This window comes from Mus pahari, chromosome 4 (assembly GCF_900095145.1).
Source record: "Mus pahari chromosome 4, PAHARI_EIJ_v1.1, whole genome shotgun sequence".
Lineage (NCBI taxonomy): Eukaryota > Metazoa > Chordata > Mammalia > Rodentia > Muridae > Mus > Mus pahari.
This window is the reverse complement of record NC_034593.1, coordinates 92,858,182-92,882,155: the sequence shown is the minus strand read 5'-3', so window position 1 is coordinate 92,882,155 and position 23,974 is coordinate 92,858,182. Positions and strand designations below refer to the sequence as shown.

The following is a 23,974-nucleotide window of genomic DNA, read 5'->3' as shown; positions in this document are numbered from 1 at the left end:
GGAAAGGAAAGGAAAGGAAAGGAAAGGAAAGGAAAGCAAAGCAAAGCAAAGCAAAGCAAAGCAAAGCAAAGCAAAGCAAAGCAAAGCAAAGCAAAGCAGCCCTCCATGAATGACTTTAAAAGCAGCACTGTGGGGGCTGGTGAGATGGCTCAGTGGTTAAGAGCACTGACTGCTCTTCTGAAGGTCCTGAGTTCAAATCCCAGCAACCACATGGTGGCTCACAAGCATCTGTAACTAGATCTGACGCCCTCTTCTGGAGCATCTGAAGAAAGCTACAGTGTACTTACATACAATAAATAAATCTTTAAAAAGAAAAAGCAGCACGGCGAAGAGATAATATCCACTGTTTCTCCTGTGTGTGGCACTTTAGCAGGCACAGACAGCACCCTGGTCACAAGTGTATCTGAATCTCTACCTGCCACCTTTTTTCACTATGCTGGAGATGAAGGACCTAAAGCTGGTGACACCGGGCTCCAATCTCCAATCTTCACGTGCTAACTCTTTGAGCTTCCACTGTCCTAACAACAGCAGTAGGAACCTACCTGAAGGGACTGAGCTCTGGCACCACCTACCCTGCAGTCCCCAGGAAAGCAGCTCTGTTTTCGGAGCTTCAGCTTCCTCAGCGAATGCCTACATCTTCTTAGCAGTGCCTGTAGTTCAAACCTGAGGATTCCTAAACCCCTTAGCCATGCCTGTGGTTCAGGCCTGCTGGTTAAAAAACTTTCTCCACTTTTTGTTTAAAACAACTTACTTTCACCCTTCATTCTGGAAAAATAATTTTGCTGGATATACAATTCTAAATTGACAATATTTTCCCTTAATTCATTTTTTTTAAATGTGTATGCATGTTTTGCCTGAATGTATGTCTGGGTACCAAATGTCTGCTGCCCACAAAGGTCAGAAGGGAGTGTCAGATTCTTTGGAATTGAAATTTTGTGAGCCACCAAATGGGTGCTAGGAATTAACCTGGAATCCATATATATATATATATATATATATATATATATATATATAATATTATATTATTATATACACAGGCTGGAGAGATGGATCTGCAGCTAGGAGCATCTTCAGTTCACACCACCTGTAAGACCAGCTCCATGAGATCTGACTCCCTCTTCTGGACTCTGCACACTGCACTCCCATGCACATATCCATATCTCTCTCTCTCTCTCTCTCTCTCTCTCTCTCTCTCTCTCTCTCTCTCTCTCTCTCACACACACACACACACACACACACACAAAATAAAATAAANCACACACACACACACACACACACACACAAAATAAAATAAAATAAAATAAAATAAAATAAAATAAAATAAAAATTTAAAAAGTTGAGAAAGACCAACCATACACAATTTCAAAGTTTTCAAAACTGGCATAGGTATATGCACTAGCTTTTATAATACATACACAGGGTCACAGGTTTACTATCTTCAAAAATAGTTTCTGGGACTGGTGAGACAGTTCACTGGGTAGAAGGTTTTGCCACCAAGTTTGACAACCTAAATTTGACCTCCAAAATTCACCGAGAACTGACTCCTGCAAGTTATCCCCTGACCTCTGTGGGAACAGGCATGTGTGCACAAACACACACAGACATGCAAAATAAATAAATACAAAATAGTTTCTGGTTTAAATGATAAAATTATATGTGTAAATATTTTCTGATGTGGCATATGTAAGATCAAGTTCATATTCCTTAACACAACTAAGCCTTTCAAGTCCCGCCATTTGTGTTCCACACCTACACATGCTCTAGTCATATCGAGTGGTCTGCAGCTCCTGCTAGCGGAGTTACAACTCTGGCCTTACAGCTCAAATCCCATCACAAGCTGGGCAGTCGGGCAGTGGTGGCGTATGCCTTTAATCCCAGCACTTGGGAGGAAGAGGCAGGTAGATTTCTGAGTTTGAGGCCAGCCTGGTAGACAGAGTGAGTTCTAGGACAGCCAGGGCTACACAGAGAAATCCTGTCTCGAGCCCCCCACTCCCCCAAAAAAGAAAGTGTCAAAATTCAGGGTTCGTTCCCGACTGTACAAACATCCTAGATTCTTTCACTGAGTCTCTCCTGAGTGTCTATCCTTGTATTTAGCTAAAATTTGCTGCAAAGAAACAAAATGGCCCACAAGTTCTGTGGTGAGCTTTAAAGTAGTATGTCACATTATTTCTAATAGAACAATTTCTAAACAGAACAAGATAAAAAAAAAAAGATGAAAAGAGAACAAAGGAGCATCAAATCCCCCCACACCCGGCTTTCAGCTGGGTGACCGTAAGTGATGGAACCCATATAATAAATTCTGCTTTCGTATCTAGAGGATGCTCACCATGATGGCAGTATAAATACGTTCTGAGTATTCAATATGAGCTATGCACAGTTCTACCTTAACAAAATTGATTTGTTTTCTTTTTCAGTGCTAGATAAACAATCTACCACGAGAGCCCCTTTCCCAATCCCCATCTAATTGTTTAACAACAAAGCCGGATACGATTGGAAGCCTCCCCTGCAGATGGAGAAACAAGACTCAAAGAGATCAGCCGTGAGATGTTTTAGCACCCTTTTCCACAAAAGACAAAGATACTTCAAAATTTATAATGTGAATTTAAATATAAGGTATAAATACTGTGCGGTACCTGAGATATCATAACTGTTCAATAAATTTCAGGTCCTATTAATTCTTTGTGAGAATCTACCTTTTTTACATTTTTATGACTTTTTGGCTATAGTGGGGATTGAATCTAGGATCTTGCACAAGCTAAGCAAATACTCTACCCCTGAGCTGTATCAAGAGCCCTTTAATGTTATAATAGAACATGTATATTCAACAGCAAGTGCAAAGTGCTTCTGTGAAGCCTAACTTAGCCCCTTCCCAGTGATAGTTGAGTCTGTGTGCCCCCTGTACACATCATTACATTGTGGCTCCCTCCAAATTTTAACTATTCTTACTACAAATTGCTTGTATATCTTTTCTGTGATCTCAGGAACCTTTATCCACTGGAGTCTTTCTTGTTTGGGATACCCAAAAGAAAAATAAAGAAAAGAAAAAGAAAAAAGAAAACCCAGGGATGAGATGGAAGGGAGGTAGCACAGGCTGTCAGGGTATACAGGGCTGCAGAGGAGACCTGAAGTCAACCTGGGCCTCACCGTGTCACTCACCCCATAGCGGCACTGAGAGGGTGCTGAGCCACAGCTCAGAGAAAGGCAAACAAAATCTGTGCGGACAGCATCATCAGGACATTAACCCATTAAGCCTGGTTTTCTTTTTTCTTTTTTTTTTTTCGAGACAGGGTTTCTGTGTGTAGCCCTGGCTGTCCTGGAACTCACTCTGTAGACCAGGCTGGCCTCGAACTCAGAAATCTGCCTGCCTCTGACTCCCGAGTGCTAGGATTAAAGGCAAGTGCCACCACGCCCGGCTCTTCCTTTAAAAAAAAAATTCTATTAAGTGTATTTATGTTGAAGTATTAGTATATATTATTTAACTCTAAGGACTCTGGGTAACTTTTTGAGTCAGGATCTCACTATGTAGCTACAGCAGACCAGACTGGCCTGTGCCACCATTTTTAATAAAATATACAGTGATAAGTTACAGAAAACTCCTCACTGAATTTACCAGAAAGTGATTTCTAGCAAGTGAAAAACAACCAAATAATTGGAGGAGAAGAATCAATCAAAGCAAAGCAAGCGTCACCCAGCTCTGTTCTTTAAACTGTTACCATCATGGTGATGGCTTCTTGAATAACAAATCTTCAAAGAAGCACACACAGGATTCTGGCCTTTGTCCTACTCCCATCAGAGTTATAAGTAATGGAAAATGGCTCCCAAGTAGCAAAGAAACTTCAAAAAAAATCTTAGTAAGTGCTCACAATACACAATATAAATTTCTCAGTTATTGTGCCTGACTGCAGAGTAAGGAATATGAAAGCTGTACATTTTGAAGCCCCTCCATACCCTTGGTACACACTCATACACATAAATGTAGCTGGTCTTTACTACTCTGTGGGTTCTTTTCCACCTTTTATCCCAGCCCCTTCCCAGTTTCAGCCCCTATCACTAGATAGAAAAGAAAGGAGAGAGGGGAAAGAGTGGGAGTGGGTACCCGAATCTAATTTCCTTCTTTTTGTTTGTTCTTTGAGCATGACTACTAGCAAACCAAGCCTCTGAATGACCAATAACCACCCCCAACACTGCCTCTTGGGACCCTAGCATTTCTATAGCCTCTAAAAAGTTCCCAGAATTCCACATGTCACACAATCACAAAAACTATCTGGAGCCAGCAAAACCATTTGTAAAACAGAGACCAAAGGAAGACCCTTCAACCCTCCCAGGAATGTGAACTAGCTCTCCATCTCACTGCTGATTAGCATGGGAAGGTAATTCTATTTTCTAAAGCTGCACTGGACCCTAGAGGCCAACACAGACTCAGAAATTAGATTCACCAGAACCCAGAGGCCAATGTGTGCCAGAAAAGCATCATTGCCAGAGAAGACATTGTGACCACTCTTGCTTTCTTGCTCCCTCTACAAGCAAAGGGATTTCTTTAGTTACAGATTCCCTTCGTGGTGTGAAAAGGTATTAAAAACTTTCATTCATGGAAAATGAGATGCATTATCTTAGAAAAGTCAACACAGGGCATGAGACAGCTTCCGTTACACAGTGAGCACTTTACCAGCTCCCAGGATGACTAGCTATTATTCCAACTGAATATTCCGCTGGCTCTACAAGTCACTGGGTTATTTTCTAAGGTACCTCTCCCTGCTGCAGAGAATTTATAAAGGCAACACAAACTACACAGGTTTAGAGGGACACACCTTTAATACCAGCAGACAGAGGCAAGGAGAGCTAAGTTTCAGGCCAGTCAAGCCTGCATATAAGGACAGTTTTCAGAGCTAGCTCTCTCTCTTCCTCTCCACACCCCCAGTCCCTTGCTCTCCATTTACTCTCTCCCTCCTTCCCCTCTCTTCCTCTCTCCTCTCTTTTTCTGCCCATCTCTGTCCCCCTTTCTCTGCTTCTTTCCCATCCCAGAACCTCTTCCCTTCCTGCCAGTAAGCCTCCTTTGTATTAGCTCTGTCATATTCCTGCTGAGACACCTCCTCTCAACGCACCAGCAAACAGAAACTTAAAAGGAATTCAAACTAAGTGTCAAGGGAAAGATGCCCTATATATGCTAATAACACAAGATGATCCAATCATTTCCCTAAACAAAGTAATTACACTGAATAAAAGACTCATACAATAAACAAGCCTATAAATCTCAATTTAGCAAAATACCAGCATTTTTAAAGACATTCAACCAAACATACCTAAGGAAACAAAAAGATACTTTCTTAAAAAAAAAAATTCTCCAAGGTTGCTTTGTTGTGTAGGGTGTTTTTGTTTGTTTTGTTCACACACATCTCTAGCCAGGCTGACCTCTAATCATGCAGCACCCAAGACTGCTCTTGCTTTGAGCTTTGGACCCTCTCACCTCTACCCCCAACCCTACCCAGGTTCCCTGGAGCTCAGGATCCAACCAGGGCTTTGTGCCAGCCAGGCAAGCACTTGAGAAAACGAGCTATATACTCAACCAGAAAAAAACCTCCCAACATTTAAAATTGTTTCCAGCTAATCCAACGATACAATTTATTATCCACATTATTTATTCCTCACCCCTAAGGAAGTTAAAAAGAGCAGTGAGGTCCTCTGGCAACACAACTGAGGGCTGGCAGTGCTCAGACTAGCTGGACCTACGCAGGATCTGATCAGCCATAAAAACAAACTGCCACAATCTCCGAATTCTTAGCAAATAAAAGAGAAAACTCAAGATGGAAGGGCTGCAGAGATGGCTCAGCAGTTGAGAGCACTGACTACTCTTTCAGAGCCCCTGAGTTCAATTCCCAGCAACTACATGGAGGCTCACAACCATCTGTAATGTTATCTGATGTCCTTTTCTGGCATGCAGATGTATATGGAGACAGTGCACTCATATGCATAAAATAATAAATAAAGCTTTAAAGAGTTACACTGGAGGCTGGAGAGATGGCTCTGCAGTTAAGAGCACTGATTGCTCTTCCAGAGGTCCTGAGTTCAATTTCCAGCAATCACATGGTGGCTCACAGCCATCTGTATTAGTATCTGATGCCCTCTTCCAGAGTGTCTGAAAACAGTTACAGTATACTCATATGCATAACATAAATAAATATTTTTTTCAAAGAGCTATACAGAAAGAAAGAAAGAAAGAAAGAAAGAAAGAAAGAAAGAAAGAAAGAAAGAAAGAAAGAAAGAAAGAAAGTCAGTCCAAGATGGGAAGAGGTGTTCTTGTACAGCGATGTATCTAAGTGACAGCAGTATAATGGACAGGTTTATGAGTACTGAACACTGTTCTAAGCACCTGCTGTCATTACTGCATTTAATCCTCACAACTGTCCAACTGTCCGGAGAGACAATGACTACCAATATAGTTATTTTATTAAGGAAAACAGGTTTTTAAGTTTTTTTTTTTAAGTTTTATTTATCTATTTATTATTTATATGAGTACACTGTAGCTGTCTTCAGACACACCAGAAGAGGGCATCAGATCCCATTACGGATGGTTGTGAGCCACCACATGGTTGCTGGGAATTGAACTCCAGATCCCAGGTTTTTGTTTGTTTGTTCGAGACAAAGTTTTTCTGTGTAGCCTGGCTGTCCTGGAACTCACTCTATAGACCAGGCTGGCCTCGAACTCAGAAATCCACCTGTCTCTGCCTCCCAAGTGCTGGGATTAAAGGCGTGTGCCACCGCCACCTGGCAGCTCCCAGGTTTAAGTTTTAAAATGCTAACTAAATTACTTTAGAAAAAGGAAGAATAATAGCGGTTTAAATAATAGCCTACCATGCTGTAGATGAGCTGGCTACTTATGATAACTTGACTATTAGAGTCATCGCTGTGTGAATTAAGCTGGTTTGCCTATGGATTGTTATTTCTAAAATCCAAAGAACTCCCTTTGCTGTGGATGAGGCAAGAGAGCTCCCTCTCTTCCTGATGTAGTAATCTGATAGTGGTGGTTTCCCCAGCACATAAACCCCCTGCTTTCCTGTGAATCTTATTCTCTTCTTAGCCAAGGAAGCTGAGGCTGGCTGGATTGGTTAAAAGAAGTCTGGGCTCCTGCATTTAAGCACTGTGTATGTTGGCTGTAGACATAACAATATGGGTTAATGTAGCAGGATGTTATATGCAGCTTTTCCGGTCTCCTCTGAGCCTCTGCAGGGTTCTCCAAGGTCCAAAACCAAACAACAGGAGTCAAATGACCCACATCTAAGAAGAGCACAAGCTGACTCTGCAGTTATCACCTCCAGATCCCTCTCAAGGGTGTGTGTCAATTGTGATGATCACAGGGACAACAGTAAAGCCTTTAAAGGTACAAGGGGGGTGGGGTGAGACCCTGGGGATCAAGGGAACCTCAACAACCACCTGGTGCTTAACTAGGGTCCCAGAAAGGGTCCCAGGAATATGTAAGTAGGAGGACCTGATGTCTGACACCTTCCTAGCAGATAACAACAACTGGTTCATCACTAGATTTTAAAACCAGTGTGGCTAGAGAGGTGGCCTAGTGGCTAAGGCCACTTATAGCTCTTCTGGAAGACCTGAGTTTGGTTCCCAGGATCTGCACTGAGAGGCTCACAACTGTCTGTCACCAGCCACAGGGGATCCAGTGACCTCTCCTGGCCTCCGGTGCTCTCATACACATAAATACAAAGTCTTAACAATGGCTTAGGCAAGCTAGGTACCATGGTGCTTACCTATAACCCCAATACCAAAGTGTCTGATGCAGGAGGATTTCAAGTCTGAGATGACCCAGGGCTACATAACAAGATTCCATCTCAAAATAAAACAAATGGATAAACAAAACTTCTCTCAGGTAAAACAACCAATTAAAGTCTCAACAGGGGAAGTTTTACAAACTACCACAATGTGAGAAGCTATATACAAAGTAGCTTTAATACCATAAAACTTTTAAAATTTTAGAAATTCATTAGAATTAATTCAACATTAGAAAAGATAATTAAACAACTCTTAATCTTTTTATCTAATAACCCCGAAGAAATCTTCTTTAAAGCCAAAACTGCCCTAAACTGAAACATGACCACTTAACAAAGGCTATTTCAGAATAACTTTCTGCACACCATACCAGAAAGCCAACCAAACACTCACTTCCTAACTGTTCAAAGATTGCAGTTTTCCCCCAGACACTCAAAATATGCAATTTAAAAAGTTTTAAAAGTCACATCTCGGGACTGGTGAGATGGCTCAACAGGTAGAGGTGCTTGCTGCTAAAGCTGGCCACCTGCATCAGAGTCCCTGGGCTCACACGGTGGAAAGAGAGAACACCCCCACGCCCCCACCCACCCACACAGTGTCCCGGGATCACACGACACGCATGCTATGAGAGGGCCCACACAGATAAATAGGTAAATAAACTAAGTAAGTATGTTTTAAAGTCATAAAATAACACTAACATTATTTGCAGAAAACATGGAGGTGCAGAAGGCAGGGGACAGCTACAGGTCTACCCCCGCCTACATAATCACTGCTGTAATTTGGTGTTTCCTCCTGGCCTTTTTTTATGAGTGTATTTTTATGTAGCTGTAATTAGTGTATATTTATAATTGTAGCTTCTTATTTTTCATCTTAAAGCTACATAAAAGGATGGCAATTTTCAAGAGTCTAGAACATAAATCTATATACATTGCACCATGTAACTTCCTGTCCAGTTCTAAGCTAGAAGCTGGAAGCTGGAATTCTCAGTTTTCAACTCACATTCCCAAATTATATATTCTATATGCTTTGCATACTTCATCTCACTGGGTGGATTGGTTAGTTTTTTGTCTACTTGTCACAAATCTAAACATGTCTAGGAAGAGTGACCCTCAATTGAGGAAGTTCCTCCCCCAGACTGGCCTGTGGGTGTGTCTGTAGGGTCTTCTTGATTAATGATTGCTTCAGGAGGACCAGGCCTCTGTGAGCAGCACTATCCTAGGTAGGTGGTGCCTGGGTGGTATGGGACGCAAGCTGAGCAAGCCATGGAGGGCAAGCCAGTGAGACGAACTCCATGGGCCTGCCTCTGCTTGAGTCCACCTTTTAAGTTCTGTAGACGATGGAATGTGACTGGGACTGGTACATCAAATAAAGCCTTTCCTCCCCAAGTTGCTTTCAGCCACAGTGTTTATCACAGTAGCAGAAAGCACACTAGCATGACTGGCCATCAAAGCGCCAAGAGGAAAACTTCTTCTACCTGGTTTTTGAGCAAATGTCTCAACTCCCTCAGCTTACCACTGAAAACACTAGAAATGCCACTTCCTGCGGCGGGCACTGGGATCACAAGGCTTGCAATATATCCAGCACCTTCAGATCCACAATATCCTTTAGAAACATCACAGTTGTTATTAAGTTACTAAGAGCACTTTCTCTCCCTGAACAATGGGGTTCTAAAGCCATCAGATGGAACAGAGAAAGGCTCACCCCCATCCCCAATATGCCAGAGGATAGGAAAGCCTTTGCACAGAAGAGAGGCCACTTGAGCAGGAGCAGGAGCTTTCCCAGAGAGAATGCTGGGACTAGAACAGAATGAGAGGGTACACAGACCGGCTGAAGATGTGACATGGGCTCAGAGCCAGTGGGGACAGAGCATTGCCAAGTGCATCTCAGCCTCTGACCCACACAAGGTTAGCAAGCAAACAGTACCCTGATTGAGTATCACAAACTAGTAAAAAGGACATGTTAGAGAAGTGTGTGCAGATATAGAAGGATACACAAATACAAGAGGGGAAAAAAGCCAGGGGGAAACCATGCTGGTCAGAGTAGACCTCTTAGCTAGCTGGCTTGATTCCTGGCATCACAAAATAAAAGGCTGTTATCTGCATTTTATACATATCTTTAATAGACATAACCCCTTTTATTTTAGTTTTATCTAGAACTGCTATGCTATGGAGAAGGTCTATTACTATAACACACTGCCAAATACGTTTCCAAAGTGGTCAGACCATATTACACTCTCACTAGCAAATAGAAATCTAGTCCCACTTCATCCCTTGGAATTGTCTCTTTGAGCTCTAGCCCCTCTGGTACACAATATCATCTCATGATTTCCAGTTAAACTTCTTCCTCATTCCTTTCTCTTTTACTTGTTTATCGAGTTGAGGCTTCAGTACACAGCCCTGGGTGGCCTTGAACTTGTAATCTCCCTGCCTCCATCTCTGAAGTATTACAAGTGATATTATATGTGCCTGCCACCACACCTGGCTCAAACTCATTCATTCTGTACAACAAAACTCTTCATTCTATACAATTACAATTATTTTCTAATTAACTTTATAAGTCATCACACTTGGTTAAATTTAGAATCTCATAATTACAGAAACATTGCCAGTCCTGAACAAGCCAGTTCTCAGACACTCTGAGTCAGTGTACACGTATCATAGATGGTAACTCAATCACAAACGTAGAAAAAGACAGGAGAAATACCAGGTGTGCAGAGAATTACGGAAGCCAAGAAGACAGGAAAGACCAAGACTTGAGTGTCTGTTGGTCATCGGGACCTGGGCAAGAGCAGGCTCAGTGGCAAGAAAGAGGGTGAAGGAGAGGTGACAGTGAGTCAGTCCAGCGTGGATGAGGCAATTAAGAGCGGGAGCAGCCGCTGCAGGCCCAGTTAACACCAGGCAGCAAGTGGACAATAAGGTGCGGGCTGGAAGGAACATGGGCTGCAGGAGAGCTTTGCTTTTTCAGACAGGAAAGGAGTAAGTTATATTTAAACCTGGGTGGGAAGAAGTCAGGAAGGAGGAAGAAAGAAACAAGGATAGAGAGCAGAAGGCCCAGAAGGAAGAGAGGGCAGAGTCTTTCGTGGGACCTGGAGGGGGAAGCAGGCATCCGGAGCAGAGCCGCCCTCCCACTGCAGCAGGAGTAAGGAGGGGACGCACAGGCAGATGTGCAGGGTTAGGGACTACACAAGAAGTTCTAGATGAAGCTGTTTTGTTTTTTCATGACAGGGTTTCTCTGTGTAGCCCTGGCTGTCCTGGAACTCAGACATCTTCCTGTCACTGCCTCCCTGACACACCGCCCCCACCCCACCCCAGCCCCACCCACCCGGGGTTGCAAAGGGTTTTTATTGTTTCTTTGTTTTGAAATAATAGGCAAGATTGTCTCCTGAGAGTGAAAAGAAAGATGAAGCCAAAGGCTTAGAGAGGAATGAATTATCCCAAACGGCCTTTATAAAAACAAACAAGCAAGCAAAAACCAACCAACCAACCAAACAAACAAACCCCCAGCGCAAAAGCATGTGGGTTCCTTTGGTAAAGGGGCTTTGCTTTCTGGGGAGATCAGGGATTGAACCCAGGGCTTCCCACACGCTCCACCCCTCAGCTATTGAGGGTTTTTAAATAGCAGGGATTCAAATCTGTTTGTTTGGTTTGAGATAGGTTCTGACTATAGTAGCCCAGGCTAGCCTTAAACTTCTGAGCCTCCTATCTCAGCCTCAGGATATAGTCTTTAAGAGCTGCTCAATAATGAGCTGTGGTTAACAGATTAGGGGATGAATCTTCAGCTGATGTTGGATACTATAATTCATAGAGGCTATGAACTATATAATTCTTAAACACCCTCAGAACCTGGGCACAGAACTAAAGAAAATAAACTTAGACAAGAAAATTAGCAACTACCCTTATCTTGGGGAATGCCTTGCTTCCCAAGTGTGTGTACGTGGAATGTCGATGGAGCCTAGGAGCCCAAGATACGATGAGGGCGGGAGTGAAGTCTGGGCTCATTGTGCTGGTTACAGCTCTAATCAGAGCCCAGAAGAGCAAGGGAAGATGGTGCCCCAAAGTTCCTGGGCTACAGGAGACCGGCTCAAAACAACCAATGTGAAGCCTAGACTAAGGGGCTAAGAAAAGGGATGTTTGTGGGGAGAAACTGAGAACCAGGAAAGCAACCAGCAGACACGCAACAGCAAATGGGCAGCCATGATGTGGGATGGACGGAATCAACGGAAAGCTGTGGAAGGGCAGGGCAGAACACACACACACACAGACACACACACACCACCATGTAAGTACAGCATGGAGTTTAGATCAAATATTCTTTCATTGTTCTTTTCTTTCTCTTTCTTTCTTTCTTTCTTTCTTTCTTTCTTTCTTTCTTTCTTTCTTTTTTTTTTTTTTTTTTTTGGTTTTTCGAGACAGGGTTTGGCCTCGAACTCAGAAATCCTCCTGCCTCTGCCTCCCGAGTGCTGGGATTAAAGGCATGCACCACCATACCCGGCTTCATTGTTATTTTCAATTCCAACATAAATCATGTAAATATTAAAATTTAAAAAGATTCATGAGGCAACATTCCCTGAGCATAAATTACTTCCAGTCTGGAAAACACATGGATGATGCACAATTCAGGTTCTCCTAGGAGTCCGTTTCATTCTTTTGCACTTCACTGGGTAAGGCTTGGAAATCCCAGCTGGAACAGCGAGCTGCCATAAGTGGTCAAAATAGCAACAGGCTCAGTAATGGACGCTTTCGGTCTTACTGCAGAACATGGCACTGGTCTTCACAGTAAAGAAAGGACACACACCAGAACTCCATGGCTTCTAGAACACACTGCCACATTACTTCCTAATGTGATAGGAGAGAAATCAGTGCTTTCTGTGACAGGGTCACACTGTTGATCCCTGGCTGGCCTGGGGCTCCCTTTGTACTCCAGCCTGGTCGAAAACCAAGAGACCCATGTGCCTCTGCTGGGATCAGGCAAGATCAGGCTAAAAGACTGACGTTAAAAAGCCACATTCTCCTTTAAGGTTTCCAATATTTCTAATATAACTAAATTAGCCAATAATGGCTCTTCCTCAAAGCTGTCCTTAAATAAATGGGAGAGTGGTAAGTTAAGCCTCTTAGGTTTATTTGAAATTTTTTGTTGTTTTTTTTAAACTTATCTATTTTCATTTTATATGTATGAGTGTTTTGCCTACATGAATACAATGTACCACATGTGTGCCATTGCCATGGGAGGCCAGAAGAGAGCATCAGATTCCCTGGACTGTTGTACCATGCTGGTGCTGAAGCCAGAGCCTCTGCAATCGCAGCAAGTGTTCCTAACCACTGAGCAATCTCTCCAGCCCCATTTACTTGTCTGTCTGTCTGTCTGTCTGTGAGACAGGGTCTCCTGATGTCCAGGGATACAAACATTTTCAACACAACCAGCCTATGTGAGTCTGGGATCAAACCCAAAACCTCTTGCATGCTAGGCGGGCACTCTACCAACTGAGCTACACTCCCAGCCTCTCTTTGAAAATATCTTAAACGGCCTGTTTTAAAAGAAATATCTAAGGGCTAGAGAGTAAGACTCAGGCTGACTTCAAACTCCCTGAAGGCCAGGATGACCTTAAATTTCTGATTCCCCTGCCTCCACGACCTTAGTACTGAGTAAAGGAAAGGACCCCACACTTAGTTCTGCATGCTAGTGGAGGCTGATCGCAGGGCTTCCAGCAAGTGACGCAGACTACCTAGTCAGCCTGAAAGCTGTTTAATTTTCAACTAAAACTCACCTGAATGCTTTAAAATGAGAAAATCTTCAGCTGGTTAGGTCTGAAACATCACCAACCAAGCTCATCCCAGCCTCTGGACCTTGCCCTATAGACTCTTCAAACCCAACAAGTTCAGGACAGATTATCATCCCCATCATGTAAACGATAATACAGCCAGGCCCTGTATCCCCTGAGCTAAGAAGGGAAGCCAGTGTCTTTTGCCCTCCACAGCTAATAGGTCTCGAGCACTCCCAATCCCTGGGTTCCTGTCTGCCCTCTCCTTGCCCTGGACTTGTTTCTTTCCCCAGGTCCTCATCTGCTCCATCAGGAGCACTTCAACAACAGCAAACGTGGCCTCACCCATCCACCTATCTATCTATCTATCTTATCAACCTTCAGACTTCTCTGTCTGCCTTTTGCCTGGCTTCTTTCAATCCAGCCACCACACAGGACATCACGGTGCAATCTTAACTACTTCCAAAGGAGCCTTCTCTGGTTTCATTGTCTCTAGACGAATTTGCAAAGTTCTTACAATATACAGCTTTTCTCCAATAACAGCATCAACACTCTTTCATCCCTCTCCCCCACCCCAAATCACAGCTTTACACTATTTGTTAAAAATATTTGCTACTTCACAGTATAAAAAATATCCTGAATACTGTAGTCAACAGTGAAAGGGTTTTCCCCAAACTGAACTTAATCACTCTTCTTTATTCCAATCAGAGACCTTACCCAGCAATTGCAGTAATCTAATGTAACAAACAACTGTGCTCTGTGATTTTCTTTTTCTAGATTATTTTTAGCCCAACCGCACCTCTGACTTTAGGAACTAGGAGGCAGTTCTCAAACATACCGCATAGTCACACAGATTCCTGGTCTCTGCACCTCTGACTTTAGGAACTAGGAGGCAGTTCTCAAACATACCGCATAGTCACACAGATTCCTGGTCTCATTCATACCTTCCCCCTGCTCTGTAGACTCCTAGTCATCCTTGGAAATCAAATTCAAATATGGTATCTTCCTACAGCCCTCCTTCCTAGCACATGTAGAAAAACTGCTCTCATCATCGTTGCCCATTAAATTCTGTCTAGACCTGTGTTATCATAATGACTTGATTGGTTGGTTGACTGATTTGGGACAGATTTCCATTCTTAGCCCAGGTAAGCCTACAAAATGTCCTAGCCTCCTGCCTTAGTCTTCCAAGTGCTGGGACTATAGGTATGCTCCACCATGCTTGGTGCATTTTCTTTTCTTGTAGCTAACATTTAAGTCATGGTCTAAGAACAGGTATTTTAAACTTATTGAAAAACAGACACCTCTTATATTGCTAAGAGAACGCCCTAAGTGGCTGGGAGTTTAAAAACAAGAAGAATCCCATGTCATTCATCAGCAAAAAAAAGTTTTACATACAAAGTATAATTAAACTGTAGCTTGGACATGCCTCTATATCTTGTAATACCAGTTTTTCTGTCTGTCCCTCCTCTCTCTCTCTCTCTCTCTCTCTCTCTCTCTCTCTCTCTCTCTCTCTCTGTCTCGTATTTGTGTCTGTCTCATTTATAGTTCATAAAAGTTCTTCTTTTAAATACCTGTTAGACTGCACTGGGTCTTACTGAATTTGAAACTCAGTACAGCGCAGGGATTGAGGGCTGCGTTCAGTGTTACTGCGGCCTGACAGCCTGACCCCTGTCTACTTAAATGGGTGGCAGGCAAGTTTCTCAGTTTCTCTATGCTTCTCAGTGAGGAGCTACTGATGACTGCATCCCTCAGTAGAGCCTTTTGTGAGGAGGACTAAATAAACTAATACATGAAATGAATTCAGGACACTGCCTGCACTGAGTAGGACCCATAAATAGTAGTTGATACTCTTATTGTTTGTCAGCTTTCAAAATAGCTTTTCAGTACTTACTTAGTGCACTCCATAGAAGGACTACATACTCTCCTAGGTAGGAGAGCATCCTTCCTGTGCATGTCACACACACACACACACACACACACACCCTGTCTTGAAAAACAAACAAATAAAAACCTCAAACAAACAAAAACTTTCAAAAAACCAAGTGAATTGTTGAAAATATTTAAATAAAACTTTTTGTTTTTTAAAAAATTATTTATTTTTTATTTTATGTACATCAGTGTTTTGACTGCATGTATGTCTGTGTGAGGGTGTCAGATCCCCTGGAACTGGAGTTACAGACAGTCGTGAGCTGCCATGTGGGTGCTGGGAATTGAACCCAAGTCCTCTGGAAAAGCAGCCAGTGCTCTTAAATGCAGACTCATCTCTCCTGCCCATAAAATTCTTTTTCTGTAAAAAATTTTTTTTGAAACAGGATTTCAGTATATCTTGGCTAACCTAAAACTCTTACTATGTAGACCAGGCTGGCCTTGAACTCACAGAGATCCACTTGTCTCTGGCTCCCCCATGTGATGAGAGTAAAGGCATGCACCATTACACTGGGCTAAAGATTTGTTTTTATTTATATGTACGTATATGTGAGCATATGTTACCTGTAGGAAGTTGTCCTTGGAAGGCAGAAGCGCCCATCAGCTCCCATGCAGCTGGAGTTACACGTAGCTGTAAACTACCAGACAAGGGTGCTGGGGACTGAAGTCAGGTTCTCTGGAAGAACAGCAAGTGCTTTTAACCATTGGGTCATCTCCAGCCCCACAAATAGAATTCTTAAAGCAGCACCGGATTACTCACTAGCAATTTTCCCTCTAGCACTCCACTAAACTCCACCGCGGCATACAATGCTCTAAAATCCTTGCCTAGAACATAAGGATCACTGCAAATCGTTTACTAGTAATATGATTTCCAGCTGGAGACAGGGATGTGGTTCACTGATAGCAGTAGTCACAGAACCCTAGTCTCATCCTACAAGGACAGAAAAGAAGGACTAGTGACTTAGCTCAGCGGGTAGGGGTACTCGCCACTGAGCCTGAGTTCAATCCCCAGGACCAACGCGATAGAAGAAGAAATTAAGTTTTACAAATGGCCCTCTGACCTCCATATATGTACCTTGGGTGACCACACATATACACATAATAAATGAATTTATTACATTTATTACTTTGGGGAAGGGGCGATGTGTTGGGATACATTCTGAGGTCAGAGGACAATCTACATAGCTGGCTGACTCCTTCTACATGGCCTGGGGATTGAACTCAGGTCTTCAGAGTTGGCAAAAAGCACGCTCATTTCCCAAAGCATCTCTCAAGCCCTGTAATAAGAGGAATTTTTAACTTTGCTTTGTTTTGCTTTGATATGGAGTCACATGTATCCCAGGCTGGCCTCAAACTCACTATATAGTAAGGAGTGACCTGGAGTTTCTGAACCCCTTCTTGCACCTCTCTTATGTTGGTGGGATAGGAGCTGTGGACCACTGTACCCAGTTATTAAGTACTGGGATTCTGTGCATGTTGGTGACAAACATGCCCTAATTTTAAATTTTAAGTAAGAAAAAGAAAGAAATTGCTACTGCTCTCAGTCAAAAACACTGATATTTCTGCATCTAAAAAAAGTCTATTGCCACATTTAACAGACTAATCAGAGGCCTTGAGACACAATTACTACAGTTCCTAGTTTCTGTCTTTGAAAATACTCCAGATCACTCTTAAGTATCCCCAGTAGAAACCTCATGGTTACAGACTGCTATTCCTTTTTAAATTTCCCATCTCTCCCTAAAATACACACACACACACACACACACACACACACACACACCCCACGTAGAGAATACAAATGTCTATAATAAAAACTATACAAACACCACATCCAAACACCACAGCCACACATTAACTTTGTTTTAGAGAACTCCAGTCTCCTTATAAGCAGCCCCTGAATTTACAAAATAAAAGTCTTGCTTTGAAGCAGTACTCCCAGCTCACTTTATCAGATACCTTCAGTTTATCTAAGGCAAAGTAACAGACTTTCTGATTGGTACAAGCTTCATGGTAAATGATTGCACTCCAGTATACAGATAGCATGCTATTTTAGAAAATGTCATGACTCAGTTAAGAATAGCTCTGCTCTTCAAACAATGGTGATTGTGTGGAAATGACGCTTAGATAACTTATTTACATAGTAAACAGAAGTTAGAACTTTCTCTAACATAATATAGGCCGAATCAGTAGTAGCTTTGGGATAAAGGTTTACAGGGTGCCTACTGTGTACTAGGCACTTAGTAGTTTTACAGACTACACATGCTCCGGGGTGCGTGTGTGTATCAAACAACAATGCCTGACATTTGTAGAACACTGTCATTCCTCTCAAAACATGAGAACACCCATGGGCGTCCCAGTTTTACACTCCGGGGACATAAACCGGGAAGAGTTAACCCTGGCGGAGGTGTGACGGTTTGTTTGCGGGTCTGAGCTCCAGAGCGAAGCCTTTTGACTCATAATCTAATCATCATCTTCTCTCCTGGTTACTCCACAGTCGTACTCCAGTCCCACTGTCGGAATTTTACCTTAAAAAACTACTTGACAACTTCCACTATCGTGCCTGCCCCATAGTTCCGAAGCAAAGCGCGCGCGCACACGCTTTACCGCTTGTCTGAAGTGCTCCGTCCGGGCACGTCCAAGTTCAAGACCGCCTGATAGGCGCGTTTCCTCGCGGCGGCGAGCGCCCGGGCTCCCTGGCCCTGTACCCCCGACCGCGACCGCGGCACGCAGGCTGACACCCGCCTTCCCCTGGCCCGAGGTACCCAGCTCTCGGCTGACCACAGATACACCGGACGCCATGGGGCGACGCCAACAGCTGAGCGGCCGAGGTCCCACGGCCCCACTCCACCGCTGCATCCCGTCACCTACCTGCCTGGGCCGCGACGCTGCCTCGCGCAGGGATCCCAGACTCGCGTCCGTGGCCTCTGGGATCCGGCGCCCACATCTTCGTCCCGCCCCCGCAGGTCCGCAGTCCCCGCCCTCCAGGCTAAAACACGCCCCTTCGGCCTGGCCACGCCCCCGAGCTCACCCAGTAAGTCTCTGCCCTTCCCCGGCTCTCCTCAAGGCTCCGAACCCACGCCAGGCGGTCTCTCCGCCTCTCCGGCACTGGGGTACCAGAGTGCACTGGACCGCGCTGGTTCCACGCTGCAGCCCAGGCCTGGAGCCAAAGCTCTATCTCCGGATCAACGGTCTGTGCGACTACACGCGACAGACCCGCACAGCAAGGCAGAGCCTAGTAACAACAGAGGAGCCAAACAGCAACTTCTTTAAGAAAACCCCAACGCTGCTCAGGGAGCAAACATTCATCCGGAATGTCAGCTAGTAGAGAGATGCCAATAACGCACCTGGGTCTAGGTTTGGAATCCCAAGCCGGATGCCTTTGATGCCTAGTCCCGGTGCCAACTCGGTTGCCACACCCGGTTAAGACTCACGCTTAAGTTCTCCCTACCACACGATCTTGCTCAGGTATGCACATGGCTCTGTGCCTGCTGCAAGAATAGCCCAGTTTCACTCTGAGAGACGGGGATGAGTGGAACCTATTTCCCAGCACGATCTAACTGCCCCACCTCACCGCGCCCCGCCCCACTCCACCCCACCCACTCCATCCGACCTTGTGTCTGGTAACCAAACTTCCCTGGCTTGTTCACACAGAGGTACCAAAATAAAAGACTGCCACAGAGAGGTGTTTAATTACACATCACGGATGACTGTCACCAGCCAACTCAACCAAGACAGGAAAAAAAAAAAAAAAAAAAAAGTCCCTATCCCTTGTGAAGCCATGAGGTGGGGGCAATAAAAGGATTACTTTTTACCATGAGGGAGAAGTATTGACAGTTCCTTTAAAATACTCTAGTGAGGAAGTAAAAGTAAATATGGTTTGGAATAAATTGCAAACTCCATTGATCCCTTACCTAATGTGTATATCTTTAAATGTAGAGATGTGTGTTCTTTATTATTTTTCAAACTTCTTACCCTCCTACCCCTGCTTCTGGAGTGCTAACATAGTCCTGAGCCACCACAACCGACATTTAAATCTAATCTGTTTGGAAAGTATCACAGATAGTTGTACAAGATGAAATTTGGGACTAAAACGGTGTTTTTAAGATTTACGTTTTGAAGTTTGCATCCAAGAAGATTCTTTAGCAGGATGAAAATTTGAATTCCAAGATGAACATTAATTTACATGCATGTGTTCTACTGCCCTCTCATGGGTAAGATGGAGCTACACCTAATGGTAAGAGGCGTCCTTTAAGTCGGAAGATAATATTTAGTATTAATATCTGTATATATATAATATTAGTATTAATATCTGTATTATTTTAGTGATTAGGAAGCCAACATGAAATAAAATGAGATTCTTGATAAATATTCACCAAACAGAAATTCTAACTTCAAGAACGGAGAAGAGGAGTCTTACCCCACAGCTAGTACTAGCACGTCCCAAGGGACACACCTAAGAAAGTGAAAACACGCAGGAATTTGCTCGAATGTCATTGTGATAAGTCTTGAGGATGTTCTCTCCACATATCTTACAACCTCAGGGGAAAAACTTGAGAACAGAATGAAATCTTCCTTATGCTTTTGGTGTCCAAAAAACAAAACAAAACAACAACAACAACAACAACAACAAAAAACTTTAGTCCATAACCCCCTTTTTAATAAACTGAGTGAATTATCAACCCAACCACTAGATGGCAACACAGTTGTGTGTGAGCAAATATAATCTGGATAGCTGGAGCATCTCCTAACAGGAAGTACTCTCTCCCCTCTCCCTCTCCCTCTCCTCCCTCCCCCTCCCCCTCTCCCCCTCCCCCTCCCCCTCTCCCTCTCCCGCTCCCTCTTCCCCTCCCTTTTCCCCTCTCTCCTCTGTCTATCTGTCTGTCTATCTATAGATGGGGCCTCACTATGTAGCTTTGTCTGTATGTAGAACTCAGTATGTAGAACAGGCTTATTTGAGCTCAGAGCCTCTGCCTCCAGAGTGTGGGACTGAAGATATTGCCACCATACCTAGTAGGGATATTTCTAACACGGTTCAGAGGTCTCCTGCTTCAGCAAGCTAAGACTCCCCTGCTAGGATAACTCTTCCCTCAGTACTGCTCACAAGTGCTCATTTTCTAAGCTTTTATATACCTGGTCTGGCCTTACCTAAGAAAGTCACAGTTGACTTATGCTTTGTCAAAGAACTTTTAAATGGTTCCAGGTGCTTTAACTGTCTTCTAGTCCCTAAGTCCTAAAGCTCATCTTCTTAGCATTAAGCCAGTGGCTTGTGTCCTTGGCTTCTTCTGATAACTGCCTGAAGGTTGTGCAGACTCTGGAGTCACACAAACGTTGTCCCCACAGCTGCCCCACATGAAGAGTCTCCTGAGGGCATCATCTACCTTACATTGGCTCATTATCCCCCAAATAGAAATTATATCTACTGTACAAAGGTGTGACAGGCACCAAGTAAAAGAGTATCAATGGAGGGCTTAGTACAATACTTGGCTTATTTTAAGAGTAGGGTCTCGGGGACTGGTGAGATGGCTCAGTGGGTAAGAGCACCCGACTGCTCTTCTGAAGGTCCTGAGTTCAAATCCCAGCAACTTCATGGTGGCTCACAACCTTCCGTAACGAGATCTGACTCCCTCTTCTGGAGTGTCTGAAGACAGCTACAGTGTACTTACATATAATAAATAAATAAATAAATCTTTAAAAAAAAAAAAAAAAAAAAAAAAAGAGTAGGGTCTCAGGCCGGAGAGATGGCTCAGAGGTTAAGAGCACTGTGTGTTCTTCCTGGGTCTTCAATTCAATTCTCAACAACCACATGTGAGCCATCACAACCACCATATAATATGATCCGATGCCCTCTTCTGGTGAGCAGGTGTACATGCAGATAGAGCACTCATACATAAAATAAGTTTTAAGAAAATAAATTAAAAAAAAAAAAAAAAGAATAGGGCCAGGTGTGGTGGCACATGCCTTTAATCCCAGCACTCGGGAGGCAGAGGCAGGCGGATTTCTGAGTTCAAGGCCAGCCTGGTCCACAAAGTGAGTTCCAGGACAGCCAGGGCTAGACAGAGAAACCCTGTCTCGAAAAACCAAAACACACACACACAAAAAAAAAAAATAGGGTCTCAATAACAAGTAGTATAGGATTCAAATTCTCAATGAAAAACCCACTTGCGGTGTTATTCAGTCATTTACTTTATTCATTCTGTTGCTTTAAGACCCTCAGCAATTAAATTGAGTTCATAACACCAAGTTTCATAACGATAGGCCATGCGAATCTGAGCCACATTTGTCCTCCGGATGTCATTTCCAACAGGGCCTTCCTCAAGGTAATTGTTGCCCAGAAACTTTGCTTTTTCCTGTAAGACAAAGGAGGTCTCTGAGTCTCTTTTTACACTGGGATAGGCAGCGATTGCTCCTCCACTGTAATCCTCATGTTACTCAGAAACAAAAGGAGACCAGGGGTCATTCATGAAGTGCCTCCCTCCATGGGCACGTTTCCTGAGAAATCAATGTGGAGCCATGGCAGAGAATAGAGCTTGGCAGAGGAGCTGTAGAGACTCAAATTAGATCCTCACAGGTTTGCGCTGCCACTAAGCTGTATACCCAGCCCAGAACTGTCTTCTAGCCATAGCCGCTGTATGTGGTCTGTGTAAAAGCTTTCCTGCGTGTTTTCCTCACTAATAATTCAGTGGTTAGATTGCTAGACCCAACGCTCAGAAGGGCAGGGAGCCACCATCAAGTCTACCTCATGAGAAATCCCACACTGCAGGACACTGTTCCTTGCCACCTCACACATGTCACACGTGCTCAGCTTGAAGACTTGGGCAGCAATGGCGTATTCTTCCATCAGGGGCTCCTGTAGTTATTTACGTAAAGGAGGAAGCACATTAGTAAAGGAAACAGTACACATCCCACAGAAAGAGGATAAAGAAGCGCCCTGATTTGACTTTGGGTGTCTGCGTGGTGAACCATGCTCAAGCTTCCGTGCGTGCTGCACACCTTGGTGAAGTGGAACTGCATCGGGTCATCGGTCGACAGTGAGATCATCAGGCCTTTCTGGAGGAAATCTAAGAAAGGATTCTTTGCGTATTCGAGGAACAGACTGTTGTTACTCAGTGGTGACATGGCGATGGGGATCTGGGCTAGGAAAAACAAGTACTGTAGCACTGGACTCTGAAAAGACAGGGAGAACAATAAGGAGCGCGGACAGGGACAGACAACAGAACCTCAAAAACCCCATGGTGACCCGGTGACAGTTACACACGCCTTTAATCCCACAATTTAATCCAGGCAGAGGCAGGTTTATTTCTGTGAGTCTGAGGCCAGCCTAGTCTACAAACTCAGTTCCAGGACAGTCAAGGGTAACAGAGAGAAATCCTGTCTTGAAAAACAAAAAGCAGCCAGGCAGTGGTGGTGCACGCCTTTAATCCTAGCACGAGGCAGAGGCAGGCAGATTTCTGTGTTTGAGTCCAGCCTGGAATACAGAGTGAGTTCCAGGGCAGCCAGGGCTATACAGAGAAACCCTGTCTCGAAAAAATTAAAACAGTAATAATAATCTTTTTTAAAAGTTCTGGTATTGCTTTGAGAAGTATTGGTCAAAATCAGCTTTTTAAAAATCTGAGTACTAAGTTGTCAAAGTTAAATGATCTGATCTAAGTAATTACACCTCGGAACTCACCCCGAAACTTACTTTTTTTTTTTTTTGGCTACGTGAAAGTTATGACTATCACAAGAGACATTTAAAAGCATGCTACAACAAGAAACCAGGCAAAAGTAGCCTGAGGGAAGCCAACTGCCTCTGACTCTACCTGTGAGAGTTCCAAGATGGAAGTTGGGAAATGTGTGGTAATTTCTCTCTGAGGGCAATTAACAAGATAACCTCAAAAGAACCCCTTTCGGCTGTCATAGAAGGAGCTACCTTAATAACCCCCAAGGTGTATCATGCTCAGTGATCCTCATTTCACAATAAGAGTACTAAGGACTCAGAGTAGCACAACTGAAGCTGTTCACTTTTCAACCTTGCAAAGTTGGATATCAGCCCAGAGAAAAGACAGCCATGGCTGGTGGAAGAGAGTGGGTTCCATAGTCCCTGATCATGAAAATGCCCTGCTTCAGAGTCACAGGCTGGCTCTCCAAGGAGTTAGGAACTTGCCCGCTAATCTAGCATAGAGCTCACCCCACGTTCCCCACCCTCCTGCGGTTTGAGACCTGCCCTACCCTTCCTCACCCCTGACACCTTGGACTTGTTCCCACAGCTCATCAGAACTTTTCCACCCTAAGAAGTTTAGAAGCATTCAGGTCATCAGGTGCCAGCTGTTAGCAAGGGAAGAAAGGGTTGGAGTACCTCCTGCTTATCTTTGATTTGCTGATGAGCTCAAAATGTATCTCATACTGAAAACGGACCATTATGAGTCATTTGTTATAGGCTCTAATATAGAATTATTATTACTATTAAGAAAAGATCCCGCCGGGCGTGGTGGTGCATGCCTTTAATCCCAGCACTCGGGAGGTAGAGGCAGGTGG

The 23,974-nt window shown here is 43.8% G+C and overlaps 2 protein-coding genes across 3 annotated transcripts in view; both read right to left on the bottom strand.

Moving 5' to 3' along the window:
* Dennd2c (DENN domain containing 2C) overlaps window positions 1–18,357 on the bottom strand; it is a 68,389-nt gene extending 50,032 nt beyond the window's left edge. The window contains exon 1 of the mRNA XM_021196483.2: window positions 18,329–18,357. The gene's annotated coding sequence lies outside the window, so the exon portion shown is untranslated. The remainder of the gene's footprint in view (window positions 1–18,328) is intronic.
* A 3,270-nt stretch (window positions 18,358–21,627) lies between these two features.
* Window positions 21,628–23,974, bottom strand: part of Ampd1 (adenosine monophosphate deaminase 1) — a 23,725-nt gene continuing 21,378 nt past the window's right edge. The window contains exons 14-16 of one of the 2 annotated variants that reach the window (XM_021196274.1): window positions 22,451–22,624; window positions 22,197–22,307; window positions 21,628–21,807 (exon numbers count right to left, since the gene is read on the bottom strand). In XM_021196274.1, the coding sequence (XP_021051933.1) occupies window positions 21,649–21,807; window positions 22,197–22,307; window positions 22,451–22,624 (444 nt within the window). In that variant the 3' untranslated portion in view covers window positions 21,628–21,648. The remainder of the gene's footprint in view (window positions 21,808–22,196; window positions 22,308–22,450; window positions 22,625–23,974) is intronic. The other variant, XM_021196272.1, reaches the window with a different exon arrangement.